The 13,252-nt window shown below is 38.1% G+C and overlaps 1 protein-coding gene across 6 annotated transcripts in view; it reads left to right on the top strand.

Annotated features, from left to right (window-relative positions):
- TRAF3IP1 (TRAF3 interacting protein 1) overlaps positions 1-13,252 on the top strand; it is a 71,905-nt gene that overhangs the window by 31,322 nt on the left and 27,331 nt on the right. For 5 of the 6 annotated variants that reach the window (XM_067298653.1, XM_067298651.1, XM_067298650.1 and 2 more), the window contains exons 9-13: positions 161-251; positions 994-1,077; positions 1,699-1,819; positions 1,975-2,011; positions 2,867-2,943. In XM_067298653.1, the coding sequence (XP_067154754.1) occupies positions 161-251; positions 994-1,077; positions 1,699-1,819; positions 1,975-2,011; positions 2,867-2,943 (410 nt within the window). Of the gene's footprint in view, positions 1-160; positions 252-993; positions 1,078-1,698; positions 1,820-1,974; positions 2,012-2,866; positions 2,944-6,213; positions 6,550-13,252 lie in introns of those variants that run through there. The other variant, XM_067298656.1, reaches the window with a different exon arrangement.

Below are 13,252 nucleotides of genomic sequence, written 5' to 3'. Positions count from 1 at the left end.
GAAATTTATTTCTAATGAAAAAGTTTGTCATGTGATGCATTTCGTTAGCCCATATTCAAGTATAGTGCCGGTAAGATTTCAAATACTGTGGTAAGGCAAATATAACTTTTCTTACTAAATTGACAGCGAAGCCAAATTACATGTTTCTTTCACTTAATAGAAGGAGAAGCAGAGAACATGACTTCTGAAAAGCCTGCAGCACCTGAAAATGGCAAAGTACCTAATGATCTTCCACCTCAGGTTATCCAAAGGTTTGTTCCTGTCCTTTGTTCTGTCTGAATCAAATTATGACGCATCTGGAGGAAGAAAACAGTCCATTTGAAAATGACAAAGCTGGAGCAATATGTTTCTGCTCATGATACCAAAAAATAAATATTATCCCATGTATGGTTTACTTTATTCACTTTCATTTCCTTTTATAAAGAAAACTTTAAATTGTTAAATGTTTCTGACTTATTTTCTTGATCCACAAAGTGCTTTGATGCAATCTTATGAAAATAAGAAGTACACGTGGAGACTGAAATAATGAGAGGAACATTGCCTCATATACATGTGTTTAAGTGTGCTGTTATGGTTAAGTTGAGCTTGCCTTTCAAGTTCAGGTTTACTTTTTCTTTGTCCAGCAAAGGCTTGTGTAATTGAATCAGGAGCATCACTTATGAAAATCAAATTTTTTCTTTTACGTTGCAGTGTGTGTTGTTAATGTTAAACTTGTTGTTAGTGCTAAATAATTGTACTGAATCCAGGTTATTTTTTAGTGAGACAAATCAAAATGGAATCATAATCTTTTCATTTATGACACATTTTCTAGATTTTCTTATACTTTTACTACAAAAGCGAGTATTGTTGTTAGATTATACACTGGGATGTTTTCAGTGTTGTTTATATGCATTGGCCTAGTTGCTCAGTTCATATGTGTGTATCTGTTCCATTGGACGACATGCGAGGCTTCATTTTACAGTACATGTGAAAAGGTCTCTTCATTTATTGCAGACGAATTCCGCGTCCTGGCAGCGCAAGACCAGCACCACCGCGAATAAAACATCAAGAAAGCACAGAGGCCTTACTTCCAGAAAGGTAAGGACAGGTGCAAGAGATACAGAGCATATAATTCTAGCTCTCATGCCATGGTATTTTCAGATCTTCTGTGTGGTACCTGCTGCTGAACAGTATTAGGATAGCTCACCTCCCTGCTCATTAATTCAGACTGGAAAATTCACGCCTGCTTTACTGGTTTTATTGTTTCTGCAAATACGGTGCATTGTCTAAAAGTTACAGTTAGTTGTGACTTCTGGGAGTTCAAAAATAAGATTTAACCTTCCTGCCATTGTGAACTCTGAAACATAAAAGCCTTAGAATGATAATCCAAACTACTGCTAGAAAAGATTGCATGATTGCGTGCAATGCATGTTATATGCTCCAAAAAGGCTGAAACAGCCATTTGAAAATCCTGCCAAAATGGTTTAAGGGTGATCTCTGATAAGTGCTGAGTGCTAAAATGGAAGGAAAATATATGTCCTTTTGTGGGAGCAGGACGGCTATTTTCAGAGCTGGGCTGTGACTGGAAATGACGGAATTTGGTATGCTCTTGGTGGGTGCTGCTTTTTGGGGGATGGAGAGAGGGAACTGCTGTCTTTTCTGTTTTGGGTTTGTGGACAGATCGTAAATAGGGTTTCATGTTCACTGTGTGTCTTTCAGGAATAGTAGTGGTAAAACAGTCTCAAATTTGATCACAGACCACCAAAATTCTGATGACGACGATGACCAGTTTGTGGTGGAGGCAGCACTGCCACTGCCAGAAATGCCAGAGATGGAAAAGGTCTGTTAATGTTGCAAGTTGTAGCACCTTTTTTCACAGTTTGTTGTCTATTACTTATTTGTTTAGATAGTTTCTAGTTGAATATTTTTGAGAACTTGTATATTAAAGCAATGCCAACCTTTTGCAACTAAAGCTCTCTTCATATGTGTGTGTAGGAACCAGAAGTGCAGCTGGCTGAGGATGAAAAGCATGGTATGTTTGCTTTTTTGTTTGCTTTTTTTAATATAAAAAACTCCCACAAGTTTAAACCAAGTGTTGAGCATTGAAAAAATGCTGAATAAAGTAGCAAGATACAACCTCAGGGCAGGAACTTCCAACTTTTGCAACAAAAAAATAGAAATTATTTAGCAAAGCAGTCCTACTTGTCTGAGCAGCAGGATTTACAACTGATGTTGAGTACATGTTTTCTAATGTCAGCAGGATTTAAAATGCTGCATAAAACCATTAAATTTATTTTTCTTGTTGTGTGAGGTACAGCTTGTCAGCTCTGAGATATGAGATGGGATTGGCTGATCAAGGCAAGTTGTAGAAGAGCTTCCAGAAAAACTGATGGACCTGTTCTTAACAATATTTATGCTTGTTTGTGACCTCAAATCTCTGATTCAGAGGCTTCAATCTGTTATGGTCACACTGGATGTGATTTAGGCAGATGTATTTCTCAGATATGTCCCTGCAACCAAAAATTTCAAGTAAAGGAAGAGAGTGCAGAGTTCAGATGATCCTGTTTCTCATGTGCAATTTTTGAATTCTTCCAAAAGAGGAGTGCAAAGGAAAAGCCTTTGTGTTACTATAGCTCCCAAGTCTATCTCTATACCAAAAGCCATTCGGTTAACTATACTGTTTGGTACAGTTTGATTTATAGGAGAAAATAGATCATATAATAAGTAGCTTGTATCTTAATAATATAGATGCATAATAGAATGCAGTTAATGTTGCTCTAAAAACTGAAAGAAATTTAAGCGGTTGGATTTTGATTTTGTTGTCTGAATGTTTAGAACAATATTTTAGTGCCAGCCAGTGCTGAAAAATGTACTGTTTTTTTACCAGGTGGGCTTGTAAAAAGAATCCTAGAAACAAAGAAAGATTATGAGGCATCTCAAAAACCATCAAAGACTGCGGAGAAGGTAAGATGCTAATGGCCTTCCAAGAATTGTGAATATTAAAATATTTTACTAGTAACCTTTTTTCTCCACCTTAACTGTTTTTTCCATTTTTGATCAAACTTTCCTCCTTGATGTGTTATGCTTTTTTTTTTTTTTTTCCTTTTCTTTCTTTCCGTTTGTCTCTCGGATAGTGTTAAGTTCTGTGTTGTTTTGTCTTTCACTGTTTGTGGGTTGGATTTTTTTTTTTTTTTGGTGTTGTGGGAGAGGGGGGGTTGGTGTTGTGTTTTTTTAAAATATTTCAGAGCGTTTTTTCAAGAAGTTTTCTTTAGCTTACCCTTTTGTTTTCTGGAACAAAGTCTGATTTCATCCTGATGGGCAAACTGTACATTTGTACATTATTGTTTTAATCTTTGTCCCTTGGGCATTTGAAAGGTAGTATCCTACTGCCCAGCAAATGTTATTGTTGTCTAACCATATGGGAACTTGGGTGCAGGTAATCATATAAAGTACAGTGGATATCTTCATATCACCACATGTTACCTTTTACCTGAACGATCTTTTTCTTGGAAAGGGAAAGGTTTTCGAACAGCTTCTAAAGGGTCTGTGGTAAGAAAGGCAGATCTGTAGTCAATAGCATTACATCCATTCCTCCAGGACAAACATCTGGTATTCACAAACCAAAAGCAATCTCAAAGTCTTTGTATCAGAACTGGAGAGCCTTTGCTCTTTCAGCCTTGCAAGCTTTTGTTACAAGTAGCAGCAAAAAGCAGAGCATTTTAGATTGAATTTTTTCAGATCCATTGGCCTTTTGAAAAGTTTCTAAATCACTGAGCTGGTTTCATATGTTGGTGAAGAGGCACTGAAGAAAGTAGTACAGAGTGGTACAGAGCAATGTAGACAAGTACATTAAGTTTTGGAAAGGCAAACTCTTAAATCCTCATACCCAATCTCATCTCTCTCTCTTTAATGTTAGTTCAGTGTTGTATGTTTTTACTGGCTACATTTTTTCGGTAGCGATCTATGGTTTTACATACAGCAGATTTTTTAGTTGCTGAAACTCGGACCTCAAGAGTCAAGCTTCTCACAAAGTGCTGGGCATCGAGCTTTTTCATATAGCTGTCTGAAATCACTAGTCGATTTTGAAAGCTTGACCACTTGACTGCCTCTTTTTGCATTACCAGATACAATTATTTGGCAATGAGTAATGATATTATGAGGTTATGAGCAAAGCTCAGAGAGGGGGAAAAAAAAGTCCCTGAGGGACCAAAATCATGGTAGACAGTCTTAGTAGACAGTTTAAAAAAACCCTGATTTTATCTAAAGGTTGCATGACTTTATAATGGCCTGTAGCAATCTGCGGCAGAAGTGACACGATGTTAACTTTTAGGATTGGAATTTTGGGAGGGTAAAATCAACAATCTCTTGCCTTAAACAGAGACACTCCCATATGCTTTCCTGTCTAGTGGTAAAGGGTTATGGTGTCACAGAGACCAGCCTTTTCATTCCTTCCCTAACAAGTTGAGAAAGTCAGGAAGGCAGATCAGGCCCTTGAGGGAGTATCTTCCTATCTGAAGTTTGGAACTGTCTGAGATCCAGGCCTGCTCGACTTGAAAGAATTCCTTTCACGTATCGCAAGAGCTGATGTTGAAGAAGAAAATGAACGCCTCTTAAAATTGAAAAATACCATCAGTTTTCCTGCTGATAGTACGTTATGAATAGACACAGCTTTATCCAGCTTGTTGATTTACACACTGTTTGTTACAAATGTGCAGCTTGAATTATCTGTTTACTGATTACTGAAACATTGTTGGCTCTAACGAACAAGTCGGATGTGAAAATTTGCCTACTTGAATAAGTTCTGTCTTTTATAAAACTGTTTGGAGAAATGAAGGGTTAAAAGGTGATATTACTCTGTTTGTGCAGTAGTTCTAGAGCTCATTAATGGAGAGTATGTTCAGCTGGCACTTGAGAGAGCAAGAGATATAGCTGTTCCTGTTTTTATAACTAGGTGGTGCTGTTTAATCGTCAATCCTCAGACTAAATATTGGGATGTCATTTTTAGTTCATTTAATAATTTCTTCTGCTAGTGCTTAATTGTCCTTTAGGCTATACTGTTCTATATTGTGTCCTGTCAACTTAAGCATTGGACATAGAAAGGGACAACGGGCAAGTTTTACAAAACCTCATGGATTTCATGCTCAGGAAACTTCCTTTGGTGCTTTTTCCAAACTTTCTGGTTTTTTTCCTGAATAAATGTAAACTAACTAACTAAAGCTATTCCCTTTTAATCCCTCAGATATTTCAAATGCCCATGGACAATTGTGTCCCTTTACAATCACCCTTTAGTCCCATTGCACATTTTCAGTCTCTAAAACGTCCATTCAGTCCTCCTTTGTCTTTTGTTGCATCTTTTGAAGCACTGATCTGTGTTAGCAGCACTGATAATAGACAGCTAATTCTGGAAAAAAACATGCTGACTTCCTAGTCCATCACATGAGAACTTGCATACAACTCTAAGCTGCTGGGATATCATCTGATCTCAAATCCAAGCAGCTGGCTGCTACTGCACTAGGTTTCTTTTCTGCTACTGCTTTTCAAATTATGTTGAAGAAATTGTTGTGATCCAGAGAGGAGAATCATAGTTTTCTTGAGAGCAGAGGAAAAAACAGTGGAAAAAATGATTTAAAATGCTTGGAGTTGGTTACAGGAACTTGACAGATGTAGGTCAGAAAACGCAACCTGGAGAGGCTATTGAATTCTGGGAATTTATTTTAGAGGATAAAGACACTGTGATGCAGAAGGCAGTAAAAGCAGAAAATACATTTCCAATGTGGTGTTGTCTCTGGAAATATTTCAGGGACCAGATATGTTGACCATAGCAGGTGGGTGTCTGGCATACTCACGTGGCCCTAGGGTCATGAGCATGTCTCATCTTTGAGGGATGTTACAAAGATAATGAGTAAGAGAATGACTGGATTCATTCTTGGGAGACTGCAGACCAAAAGTTTTGGGGAAGAATAGTTATGTTACTGATCTGTGGAATCTCTTTAGAGAGAGGCAGCAAAAGTAATTTAAAAAAAAAAAAAAAAAGACAAGTTTCAAGTGGTTTATTCTTGCCAAGTCCTGTCAACTTAAGCATTGGACATACAAAGGGTCAATGGGCAAGTTTTACAAAACCTCATGGATTTTGTGCTCGGGAAACTTCCTTTGGTGCTTGTTCTAAATTTTCTGTTTTTTTTCCTGAATAAATGTAAACTAACTAACTAAAACTATTCCCTTTTAATCCCTCAGATTTTTCAAATGCCCATGGACAATTGTGTCTAAGCAGACAAATGGCACCGTGTCCTGTTACGTTGATGGGACTGTGAGAATGGATCAGTGAACTCTGGCCGGTGTGTTATGCTCAAATAGCTGTAGGGTTTAGGCCAGGTCTAGCTCTGCAGTCTGTTGGGAAGCAGTATCAGACAGAGTTTTGACCATTTCTCAGTCAGTTTTTTTATTTAATTTGTTTTCCATCAAACTCTCCAGAAGAAATATCTTCTACATCAGTATGCAGCAGTATTCCAAAATGTATTATGCATTGGAGAATAAAATGTAACTGTACTTCTGTATTTTGGAATAAGATGATTTGGGGAATTATATCTGATGAAATAAAGGTTATCCTGGTGTCTATGGGTAAGAACGCTCATCTTCCCTGTTTTTGTTAAACTATTCCATAGTTATAAAAGAAATGAAATATGAAACTTATTCATTAGTCATTAAAGCCTTGTTCTTCTGCCAGTTAGGATATGACTTGGGAAAATGAAAAGAGAAAAAGATATCTTTGTAGTTCAAGTGCTGGATCTTCTGGCTTTATCAAGTCGAATATTCAGTAATAAACTGATGAATGAATTTACCTGATTTATTGTGAATGAGTAAACTAGAAATCAGATAAGTTGATAAATTAATATTTAATCAAAACGTAACACTGCTGAAATCTTGAGGATGTTTCACACCTTTACTTCTAACTGCTGATTGCAGAGAAGCATTTGTTTGTGTTACAAGTGTACATCTGAAGTCCTTTTTGTGCTGAGTTTCCCAAACATGCTTTTGCTTTTTAAAAAGTTTTTATAAAGAAAAAGAAGAGAAAAGGAAAGGAAAGAAGATTGGGACTTTCATCATGTAGATTTTGCATGTGCAGAAACTTAAAATAATATACACAATTTTCAGGTCAAACAAAGAGGTCACTCTGGAAATACACAAGATTTTTTGCTGTCTTGATTAGCTGAATTCAGCCTAACAAATTCCTAAAAAGACTTCCTAAATGTATTTATTTAGAATCTGACCTCCTTATGTTAAACAGAGGAGGAAACAGATGTTACATTTTGTATTCCACTTCATTTATTGATATGTGGAAAACGTAGGCAGGTTATTTAATAGTTTAAGCAAGTGGGATCACAGAATTCCTATCTTTGCACTACCAAATACAGTTCACAGGCTTTAAAAAAAGAAGCATCTTTGAGGTTTGCGCTAGGAACAAGTGATATTAAATAGCTTAGCACCTGGATAATATTAACTTTAATTACAAATATTATAAATAAAGTTGGTACTTCTGAGTCCAGAACAAATATACTCATTGCTGATTCTGTTTATTTAAAGTTCTTCAGGTCATAGATTTTACATTAATCCATCAGCTGAACAATACTGGCTGTCCCCTGCCCATCAGTGCAATTAGTAATATGTAAGGCTATCCATGTGCATTCGTATGTCCCACCATTCAAGTATTTTGATGAGGCTCACTATTTAAGACCACAGGTTCTATGCACCCTGCCACTTCATCTGTCATAAGAAATGCTTACAGTGAGATTTAATAGGAATTACCTGCAGAAAGGCTTTCTTCCTTGTGTGACAGTGCTGTTTATGACGATGTGATGGTAACACAGTGCTTTGAATAAAGATGCTGTGACAAATTTTTGGTGCAAGCATGGTGAACACACAATTCCTCTAAAATATGAACAGTACCCTACCCAGCAGTCTGGTTATAGCCAGTAACCTTTTGTTCAGGCATCATGGAGCTTCAGTTGGATGAACATATACTTGAATGTCCTTGTCGCATGTTCGTCACTGCCGGCAGCTTTCACAAACACCCTGTCGTCACCATGTAGTTGTGTTACAGGCTGTGCAAGTGGGATTTTGTCACTCTTGTGATGTTCCTGGTGTCATGGATCCCCTTGCTGTAGCCTTTGCACACAAAGCCACAAAATGTTCTCTCCTGTGGATATAGTATATATGCAATATGAGACAGTAGATGGATAAGTTAAACAGAAAAAATATATAGAAGTGTAGTAAGACAGCTGTTATTTCCATACCTAGGAAAGGATACGGTGCATCAGCTGTGTAGCAATAATGTGTGTTGTAGGAGACACAATGTAGATGATCTTCAAGTACTTGGAGAAGCTTCTCAGTGAGTTTGCCCAGAGTTCTTCTGAGGCCCAGGCTGGTGAGAAAACAATTTGTGAGCACCAGGAATATGTTTATAGCAACTTCATTTTGAATGGCACGGAGGCTGCACTTTCAAGAAAAGGAGGGCATGGGCCCAAATTTTCAGCAATGTGAGCAGAAAAGGAAAGCTGATTCACAGAGCTGTCTTACCAGAAAGGGTTGTGCAGGCAGCTGGCACCCAGGAGGCCATTATGGCTAAGGTAATACTATCCATGGTATTTTATCCACTTGGTTGCTTACCACTAGCCTTGTCTCCTGCTGCGCGTGTGGGCAGACTCATAGCATTTTGCTTAGCATGCTGAATGTTGCAGTGAATATGTGAGATTTTACGCGCTTCTTCCCAAAACAGTGAACATGAAGAAAGGCAGACTGGCTCAAAGGGGTTGAGGGGTTGTTCACCTACTTCTGTAAATTCCAGTTCTTTATATAGGTATGAAATTTGAACTGAAAGTTTTCACCACCCCCCCCCACCCCGGCAATACTTTTTTGCTTTTTGGTGTCTTTCAACTCTTAAGCAGGTCCAATTGACTTTGGTAAATCTAATGGTGAAGAACATTGTACCTCTGATTCCTTGGCCTGTTACTGAACTCAGTACCCCGCATAAGCAGAAAAAGCATCCTGTTCATTTGAAATGATTTAACATTTACTGTTTTCCCTGTGTTTCTGTGAAGGAGTTTCTTTTGATAATCCCTAGTGGATAGTTACAATCTACTTAAAATGCAGGCTCTGTAAAAACCAGGAAAAGAAAACACCGTTTATGATCAAAAAATATTTTCTACAATAAAAAAGAAAACCTACGTTGTTGGTTTTGCATTGAATGGATCAAAATTACTTGTCCAAAATGAGGTTTCTGTCCTGTCCTTGCTGAAGAAAGGGGTAGGGGGGAAAAGGTATAGCTCAATAAAACTGTGATTACTTGGGTCTGTTTTCATAATGGGACATAATGCAATAGTTAAAAGGGACTGTAGAAACTATTAACTTCTTGATGTATGTTTATTCTGATTTGATTCATATTTAAAAACTGTTAATTTAAAAAAAAGTACCATTGATGGAAATAAAGGAGGCACTATATAAAAGTAGTCAAATATTGATTCTAGAAATAAACCTTTCAAACAGTTAAAGAGGTGATATGATTTTTTTTTTTAACTTTGTAGATGTCAGGCATTTTAAAGGTATTCAACAACATGAATATTGGAAATGGATGTCTTGTGAATGATGCGTTTTATAGAGCTGTGCACACTGTAATATTTCTACTAATTTCTTTAGCAAGGGGAAATTAAACACAAGTAAATCCTCATGGTTTGGGGGCGTCTTGATGATAATTTCTCCTTTATTGATTAAAAAGCAAGTTTCTTCTTTTTAATTTCTCAAATCCTTGCATCCAAGTCTGCATTGTGTTCTGTTCAGATTGAGGTAATGGGAAAGGCAGACTTTTTCCCAGGAATCCAAAATAAACGTTTATCTTGGTGCCTTACAAAAAAACACGAAGGAAAGGAAGCATGTTGGGCCTACAGAAGTGATATAGTCTTTTATATGGGGATAATTTATTGATTCTTGGGCTTTTGTGAAAGGAGAGTTCATTGAGGTGTATGACCTAATTAAATAGACTGGAACAATTCTGATTCTGGCATTTTTCTTAAAACTGAATATATCCTGTTACATGTTTGCGCAAAATGAGCAAAGGTGGCATTCAGAACTCTTACCACCCACGTTGCTTGTTGTAACAAACCATCTGCCATAATTCTTAGTGATTTTTAAAAAGTGTCCCCTGCAAATTTTAACCCATAACTGTAACTATGAAATTGAGAACAGCAATATGATTTTTTTTTCTTAACTGCTTATAATCAGCAATAGCTGGCAAAGCTTGACTAGTTTCTCTTGGCGGTTATTCTCTGCTCTGAGCTCAGCTTTCTGTAGATTGCAGGAAATGCAATATGGCATCTTGGAGTAGAACTGTTGGGAAAATGAAAGAAAGGATTGTGGTTATTTTTTCCTCTAACTCAGGTGAGGAGGAACAGCAGTGTTCCAGCTAAGCTGTTGCATCTGCTGTTGTTGGGAGATTTTTCGTGGAAGCTTGAAAACTAAGTGCTCCTCTTTTAAAGAAAGTTGTATTAAAAAAATCTCTTGTACGTTCTTACGCTAGTTAGATATTATGTAGTATGTGTTTCAAAGACCTTTTTAACAAGCCTGTTGATGTACCTGTTTAAGTCCAACTCATATTTAATAGATTTTAGTGGTTTTATATTTCAGTGCTTGAAATGACTTTGGATGTGATAATATCTCGTCTTTTTTATGTCAGCTTTGAAGAATTGAACGACGCAAAGAGTATACTGGAGTTACAGGAACACTAAAATTATTCTTGTGTATTTACTAATACACTTTAGATGCACCTTCCTGATTTATAGGAAATATTTCACTGTGTTTTGTTTCCACTTGAGCTTTCTGAGCAGATGTGTATTTTAGTGTGGGATATTTCAAGTTGTTAACTGGATCTATAGTTTTAAAGTATCCCATTGCCCTTTGCTTGTTTAATGAAATGTGGAATTTTTTTTTCTCTTTTATTTTCATAATGCATTTGCTGGTGTTGAGAAGTGTGGCTGCTTGGACTGCCTAGATATCAGGGAGGTCGTTTCAGCATTGCAAGAGTGTAAACCTGTGAACTCAACATCTGTAAAATAAATGTGAAGTATACTTCACGTTTTCGCACACACAACTACACCCTCAGATAACTGACTGGCTGGATTTTCTTGCTTCAGAGACTGTTGTATTTGCAACAAATTCCTTACCTCTTGGCTGTGACTTCTTGTACTGGGTGGGGTGAGGAAAGTGGTAAGGAGACGGTGCGTTTAAGAGGAGAGGAAAAACGGCAGTGGGATTTTTTTTTTTTCTGGGAAGCCGTTGAATATGGTATAACCCTGCTCTGCTGCTGAACTGAAGATAATTTTCTTTATAGATAACCTCTCAGGTACATGTGGCAAATACAACATCATGGATTAAGACTTCCCTAAGGCCTTGGTGGAGCGTAACATAGCAAGAACTTTCCTAGGAAAACCTAGTCAGACTAGAGAAACCGAGTAGAGAAACTGAACTGCTGGAACAGTGCAGTTCTGTCACTATGTCTTTACTAGGTGGAGCAAGGCAGGCAGTAGGACAACAAAATTCCCAGGATGGAAACTCTTGTCAACCCCAGGAGATGTGTGCTGAGCCCCAGTCAATGCTGGTGTGCAGAACTTGGCTCTGCCCTGCGATCTGTGCCTTCAGGGACACCCGAGCCAAAGAGCTCTTCTCCAGCAGGCTTGCAAGACCGACAGGGAAAGGATGCCGACAAAGTCGTGGGGAATGCTGTTGGTTACGTTGCCCACCGGTTGACCAAATAAGTGATCCAGGAGGGAACATGTTCTCGACCCTTCACGGCTTGTGTTGCGAAGTGGGGTGCTTCCCAGCCCACAGAGGAGGCGATGAGGCAAAAAGCGGTGCTTTTGTCTTTGCGTTGTAAAGGAGAGCAAACACGCAGATGGCTCCAGAAAGCATCTGAATACCGTGCTTTATGTAGTGTAGTATAATGAAACACCTGCTTCTGGGAGAGAGGTATGGGTCGAGTGAGAAGGAATTAAGATGAGTGTTATTTTTAACAGTTTAGCCAGCGCTCATGAATTGACTTAGGAAGCAAGGTCACAAGTTCGGCAGCATTCGTCACTTCAACCCAGTTCCTAATTAAACTAGCTGAAACTTATAAAATCACAGTAAACTCAGAGAGGTCCCACGGTTTTCGTGCGCAGTGCATGTGTGTGTGTGTGTGGTAAAACGCAAGCGTCAGGAGTAAGTAAATCTCAGCCTTCAAATCTTTAGAAGTATTTTTTTAAAAATCTATATCGGAGTTCATCAGTAAGCCGAGGGCTGCTGAAATGTGTTTGGCAGTAGTCCCTGCTGCCTCCAAACCCAGCTGAACAAACAGCCCACAGCTTGCACAGGAAGACAGGCCAATTGGGTAGGAGGGCAGTAGGGGACAGTGTGGTCGATTTTTTTTTTTTTAATTTTGTTTTTTTTCTTGTGTCCCAGCGCGAGAGAAGCACACTGCCACCTCTGTGTTTATATAGCCGTTAGGAACTGTGTTCAGTAATTGCTTGATCCTGCGGCTGAGGTGGTAAAGAAGGACCTTTCTAGTTTTCTGGCATACATTAAATAACTGAAAGGACTTTAAATAAACTTTACTGAAAGGCTTGTGCATCTCAAAGGAAGCTCCGTTTGGGGATTAGACCTATACAGATCTTGGAAGGAAAGAAAGGAAGAAAGAGAAAGAAAGAAAGAAAGAAAAGGTTGTTTTTGTTAATGGAGGAGAGAAAGCAGCGGACTTTCCTGTTACAGTGATTGTTATTTACTGGGAAGGCTTTGCTGGAATAAGATTATTACAGAATATTAGTGGTATGGCATCATTTTTCTCTTTTTATGGCATCATTTTGCTCTTAGTGATTTAACCATTCGAGCAAATACTTCGCTGTACTTAACATGAAGTGAGCTAGGAGTCTTCAAACGATTGACCACAGAGACTCTGCTGACTGCACATGAGGGAAGTGTGCGCAAGACCAAGTTATTTTTGCGTAGTGCAGTTTATTGAGGCCACATCTGCAGCCTGCATGATTTTACAACCACTGTCAACAGAACTACAAGGAATGGAATAACCACTGTCTATTTTTGTTATGCAACTTTAAGTGCTATTATTAGAACCAGCATTAGGAGATGGAATTCCATTTATAGATAGTGGAGAGATGAAGGGAGCGATTCAGACAACTTAAGTGATACACTGAAAGGAGGCTATGCCCTTGAGCATCTGATGTTGCTTGAGAGTAGT

This window comes from Apteryx mantelli, chromosome 6 (genome assembly GCF_036417845.1).
Source record: "Apteryx mantelli isolate bAptMan1 chromosome 6, bAptMan1.hap1, whole genome shotgun sequence".
Lineage (NCBI taxonomy): Eukaryota > Metazoa > Chordata > Aves > Apterygiformes > Apterygidae > Apteryx > Apteryx mantelli.
Note: the sequence above shows the minus strand (reverse complement) of the source record. Positions and strands in the feature narration are given on the sequence as shown.